Source organism: Chenopodium album, chromosome 10, assembly GCF_948465745.1.
Source record: "Chenopodium album chromosome 10, dcCheAlbu1.1, whole genome shotgun sequence".
NCBI classification, from domain to species: Eukaryota; Viridiplantae; Streptophyta; class Magnoliopsida; order Caryophyllales; family Amaranthaceae; genus Chenopodium; species Chenopodium album.
Window position 1 is genome coordinate 10,227,238 of NC_137843.1, and position 6,000 is coordinate 10,233,237.

Sequence of the window (6,000 nt, forward strand, 5' to 3'; positions counted from 1 at the left end):
TTCATTTCATCTCTATTTAGTTTAGTTCAATTCAATTCACTTCTATTCAGTTATTTTCAGAAAATCGAAACAGACCCTTAGAGCTTGTGTTTGTTATCTCTCAAGTTCAAATCCTCTTACCACCATTTGGATTATGATTGGTAGTTTTGGTACTCTTTTAAAATATGTGGCCAAACTCTCTTTTAATATACATTAGTACATTTTGGCCTGTCACAGTTGAAATGAAGATGAACTCTCTCTTTGCAACCTGGCTATAATATTGATATAAATAGATTTTCTAGACAAATTCCATTTAAAAAAAAAAAAATTGTTTATAATGCTCAAAACTTATTTTTACTAGCTAAAAGTTAATTATTGTCATTGATTCACAAGTAATTTTGTTATTATATAACATAATTTTGGTTAGCATTTTAAAAATCTTCGTGTAAGTGGAACCTTTTTAGCGCATGAGATAGGTGACATGTGACACATATATTTTTCAAGGAATGCTTTCTAATATACTAAAGGTCTGTTCACATTTACTGAATTGAGCTGAAATGAATATTTTATGAGAGAAAGAATTTAAGAGCCGAACTGATTGGAGCTGAAATTAAGCTGAAGTGAAGAGGCCCTAAGGCCTTGTTTGGTTGACATGAGAATAGGAAATTGTATTTTATGTTGTTGTATTTATTATTTTAGTGTTTAGAGAACCACAAGGGTGGGGGTGGGAATCAATCCCAAGATCTTCTGAAATCGGAAGAAAAGCAATAACCACTTGAGATATCCATCACTCTCATCACGATTCTATATAATTATATTTTTCCTTAACTATAAATTAGAAAATACAGTCTAATGATAATATTGTATAAATATTGCCGGAGTAAAACTAGGCCCAATTAAACGGATTGTGAAAGTAGTGTATATTTTTATTTTTGTAGGGGTAGTTGAATTTTACTTACCAAAACGGATTATTCCTCATTATGAGTGAATATTACCTTTTTCAGAAGAAACCCTAAACGATAAAGAACATGCAAAAATCGATCTCCTAAAAGACAAACTACACAGAAATGGGCAGTAGTGCAATTATCCAAGAGTAATCTATACTCTATAAATACACACTGAAATGGGCAGTAGTGCAATTATGCAAGAGTAATCTATAATTCTATAAATACAAGCAAAGTAGCTAAGCTGCAAGAGAACATTGAAAGCACATTATCTCTTTTATATCCTTTCCAAGACAAGTTCTTAGAGAAAAAAAAAAAAAAGACACGTGCAATTGAAAGCTAAGTTTTGGCTAACTAATGGCTTTACTCAAGGAAGCGAATGGCTTAAACCAAAGAAAAGTTGTAGCATGGATGGTTTGTTTGATCATATTGCTTCTGAATGCAGTAGCCTATGCCGAAAGACCCTTAAAGGATACCGCGAATCAACCTGCAATTAGTATAGTTGATCAAGAGCAAGTTGTGAAAGAAGGCCTTTTGACTAAGATGTATCATTTCTTATGGAAAGCAGGAGAATCCTCATATCAACCTGTTTGGCCTGTTAGTCTACTTACACTCAGCTTAAATATTCTTTCTAGCGCCTTTTGTTGAAATGTTGATTAATTTTTGCTGTTCTGATAATGTTATGTTTGTTTATGTTGTGTGTTTGTTGAGCAGGATATCGAGTTTGGCTGGAGGATCGTGGTGGGATCGTGTATAGGGTTCCTTGGTGCTGCACTTGGAAGTGTTGGTGGTGTTGGTGGTGGTGGAATATTCGTGCCAATGCTTACTTTGATCATTGGTTTTGACCCTAAATCGTCCACTGCCATTTCAAAATGTGGGTATATAGTCTTCTGATTGTAGTATAGTTTTAATTTAGAAGGTGTTTTTTGAGAACTTAAATATAATTTGAAAACTAAATATCTAAATAAAATGAGTTTTCTTGGCCTAAATTGTGGAAATTGTTGATATTTCAGGTATGATAATGGGAGCTGCTACATCAACAGTATACTGTAATCTGAGTGAAAGACATCCAACTTTGGATATGCCTCTTATAGACTATGACTTGGCTGTACTAATCCAGCCTATGCTTATGCTTGGAATCAGCATCGGAGTTACCTTTAACGTCGTGTTTGCTGATTGGATGGTCACTGTCCTTCTCATCATTCTTTTCTTAGGTGCCTTGATTAGAAACATATAATTTTCTGCTATACTTAAATTTTTTATTTAACCAAGTTTTAACAATTTCTATCAAGCTTTGACACATTGAGTTGCTTATGGCTGGCAGTTACATCAATAAAAGCTATACTCAAAGGTGTCGATACATGGAAGAAAGAATCGCGAATGAAGGAGGTACTTCACATTAGTTCATAATAGTACCATTAATTACACAACCTGCACGCAGTCTTGCACTTAAGCATGAGTTAAGAGCTATTTAATTGTTTACTGATGAGTTCGACCGCTTTTGGTGATATTGTTTCAGGTAGTGGCCTCATTGCCTAAGCCAGAAGGTCAGCTTAAGTTTTCAACCTGTAAATATGTCACAGGATTATTCTATTACTCAGATTCAATGCAAAAGAAATAAATGAAGTAAATAAAAGAAAAAAAAATTCAAGAAGTAATCCTTAGGATATTTTGATTTTTACCACCTTCCAATAACGACTTTGTCGAATTTACCACCTCCATAAAAAAAAGATTTACTTTACCACCTCATAAAAAAATAAAACATCAGTTTTACCACCAATCACCTCCAACTAACGGATTCCGTCCATAAATCCGTTAGTGGGGCCTACTTTGCACACGTGTCGCTATATTATAGGGTAAGTTTTAAAAAAAATTAAAAACAAAAAAAAATTAAATCCGGCAGCCCCACCTCCCCTACCCAATTCTGGCAGCCCCACCTCCCCTACCCAATTCCGGCCACCCCCTCCCTCTCCCTCCCCGTTTCCGACCAGCCCTTCCCTCTCCCTCCCCGATTCGGACCACCCCATCCCTCTTCCTCCCCGATTCCGACCACCCCTTCCCTCTCCCTCCCCGATTCGGACCACCCCATCCCTCTCCCTCCCCGCTTCCGACCAGCCCTTCCCTCTCCCTCCCCGATTCGGACCACCCCATCCCTCTCCCTCCCCGATTCCGACCACCCCCTCCCTCTCCCTCCCCGTTTCCGACCAGCCCTTCCCTCTCCCTCCCCGATTCGGACCACCCCATCCCTCTCTCTCCCCGTTTCCGACCAGCCCCTCCCTTCCCCTGCCCGTTTACGACCAGCCCCTCCCTTCCCCTAGCCACCACCTAACAGCTACGACCAACCCCACCACCATCCAAACCCAGACGCGAAACCACCACCACCCAGACGCGAAACCCACACGAAATTCCGACCAACCGAGGTAGTTGATTTCGTTGCTGGTTGGTTGACATGGAAGATCGGGGAAGATGAAGAAGAAACGTTCAAAATGTGGGCCCTACTAACGGATTCATGGATGGAATCCGTTAGTTGGTGGTAAAATCGATTTTTTGGAAATTTTGGTGGTGGTAAAGTAAATCTTTTTTTTATGGAGGTGGTAAATTCGACAAAGTCGTTATTGGAAGGTGGTAAAAATCAAAATATCCTAATCCTTATAAATCAGAAATATTTATGTTTACCATCTACAGAGGAGTCTGGAGGGGACTACAAGCCATTAGCCAGCGGACCTCCTGCTAAGCCTGCACACGACACTAAGGTCCGCCTTTTCACATCAAAAACATCACTTATAAAATCCCTTTAAACTTCAATTACTAACCTTTTGGTTGCTTGAATGATCTTAGGTTCCTATGTTATCCAACATATACTGGAAAGAGCTATCATTGCTTATATTTGTTTGGGTTGGTTTTCTTGCTATTCAACTCATCAAGGTGAGTGTTTTTTTTGTGAAACATTAAGTCATTTTTGTACTTGACTTACATGAAATATTTTCCTTATATGTTTGAGGTAAATCGTTAACTGAATTACCTTTGTTTGCAGAAATATACAGTGACCTGCTCCATTCAGTATTGGCTCCTAGATGTACTGCAGGTAAAACTTTAAAATACTCCCATGTGACACCTTAATTATTAGAGGGTCGGGACAATATGATTATTGATTCCGGACTAAGGAAGAGTGTGTTGGAGTACATGCTCAACATACCACAGTGATCCGACAAGCATTACCTTTCGGAATGCAGGTACCTATAGCTGTATCAGTCACGCTATATGAAGCAGTAGGTTTATACAATGGGACTAAGGTTCTTTCATCCAAGGGAAAAGAAATTACCAGTTACAAGGTACACCAAATCTTCTTGTACTCTATGTGTGGTGTAATTGCCGGTATGGTTGGTGGCTTGCTTGGGCTAGGCGGCGGATTCATCATGGGGCCTCTATTCCTTGAACTCGGTATTCCTCCTCAGGTATACAGACATGATCAGTATCTCGAATTAGAGATTATTTAGAGAAGAAAACAAAGAGCTAATAACGTCGTTTCCCAAATTATCTATGTTAAAATATATAATCAATTGATAATATGGTATGCAGGTAGCAAGTGCCACTTCAACATTTTCAATGATATTCTCATCCTCGATGTCTGTCATCCAATACTACATCCTTAAGCGATTCCCTGTTCCATATGGTAAAATTTTAATCACATAATGTAAAATGCATCTTTCTTTTAATATCTTGCTAGAAGTGGTAAAATGATAAACTGTGTGTTGTTATCCAATCACTTTCTTCTGTCTTTCAGCGGCTTATTTTGTCCTGGTTGCTACACTAGCAGCCTTCGCCGGTCAGCATGTTGTAACGAGGGCAGTAAGAGTGCTAGGCAGAGCCTCGATTATCATTTTTATCCTCGCATCAACGATTCTTATTAGTGCAGTCACCCTAGGTACATACAATCATGCATTCTTATTCAATTATGCTTCATCTATTCTTTCAAAAAAAAAAAAAAAAATTATGCTTCATCTATTGTTATCTGACTTATGTCTGCCTTAACTTGTTTCTTTGAGACTAAAAATGAGTAACTACTACGGAGTATATGTTAAGTTGACACATTACGTTAAAAAAAAAAGTCCCAAGAACTCTTTGTTCATCTTTGGCACACTAGTATATATGTGCTAGTGAGAGTGAGGGATAGCTCAAGTGGTTAGAGCTTCTCTCCCAATTTTAGGAGGTCGTAGGATCGATTCTCACCCCGCCCTTGTAGCTCTCTAAGCACCAAAAAAAAAATATATGTGCTAGTGCATGAGTTGGTAATAGCCGGTGCACAAGCACATATACAGAGTAATGAATTGCAATCGTAGTACTAAGAAATTTCGTATTATTTTTTTTTTGATGCAAGAAATTTCGTATTATTAAATCCCGTGCATAATTGCATTTTGTTTAAAATTGTAGGTGGAGTGGGAGTAGCGAACATTATAAGTAAGCTGCAGAATCACGAGTACATGGGTTTTGAGAATTTCTGTCGTCGTTAATCCTCTTGTAATTAAATTTTTTTTTGTATATCACCTCAGTATGTTTGAGGTGCTCTAATTGTTTACCTTATTTTCATTGTTATTAATTTTGTAGGCGATCAATTTCGCCAAATTGCAAAGTCTCAATTCAGTATTTCAATCATAGCATCATAGAAATTTTTTTGTTTTCGTAAATCAGCAACATGTTTTGCTCTGAAATGTCTAATGTATCGCTCATGTATTTTTCTGATTTCTGTTGTCTCATAAAGTCGATGATCGACTCTTTTCACTATAAAAATTCTACTAGTACTTGTATATTGCGCACCATGAATATGTGACTGAGTAGCATACCAATTACCAAGGGTTCTAGTATAGTAAGAGATCTCTAGAGTGAGTGTGTAATATGACTTATATGAGTCATTGAGTCCTCTTTACCTTCATCAGTCTTATCTATATATGGAGGTATGGACCGGTACTCCGGTAGTGTCTCGTGAAGTCGTGATATGATTTTTTTTTTTTTTTTTTTTTTTTTTTTTTTTTTTGAATGAGTGATGTGATTTTGCTATGTTAATGATTTCACAAAATAG

General features: G+C 37.5%; 1 protein-coding gene across 1 annotated transcript; it reads left to right on the forward strand.

Moving 5' to 3' along the window:
* The first annotated feature begins 1,132 nt into the window (after positions 1 to 1,132).
* LOC145563501 (sulfite exporter TauE/SafE family protein 3-like) lies at positions 1,133 to 5,706 on the forward strand. Its single transcript, XM_081623946.1, has 12 exons — positions 1,133 to 1,520; positions 1,638 to 1,797; positions 1,937 to 2,137; positions 2,248 to 2,312; positions 2,443 to 2,470; positions 3,609 to 3,676; positions 3,762 to 3,848; positions 3,958 to 4,008; positions 4,157 to 4,378; positions 4,503 to 4,596; positions 4,708 to 4,848; positions 5,355 to 5,706. Exons 1-12 carry the CDS (start codon positions 1,281 to 1,283, stop codon positions 5,432 to 5,434), a joined length of 1,437 nt encoding a protein of 478 aa, XP_081480072.1. The 5' UTR covers positions 1,133 to 1,280; the 3' UTR covers positions 5,435 to 5,706.
* The last annotated feature ends 294 nt before the right edge of the window (positions 5,707 to 6,000 follow it).

Bases quoted from the DNA above. Each gene is read 5' to 3' on its own strand.
- LOC145563501 (XM_081623946.1), top strand. From the start codon at position 1,281: ATGGCTTTACTCAAGGAAGCGAATGGCTTAAACCAAAGAAAAGTTGTA. The intron at 1,798-1,936 runs GTGGGTATATAG...TTGATATTTCAG, and splicing joins GTCCACTGCCATTTCAAAAT to GTATGATAATGGGAGCTGCT. The intron at 4,849-5,354 runs GTACATACAATC...TTAAAATTGTAG, and splicing joins TATTAGTGCAGTCACCCTAG to GTGGAGTGGGAGTAGCGAAC.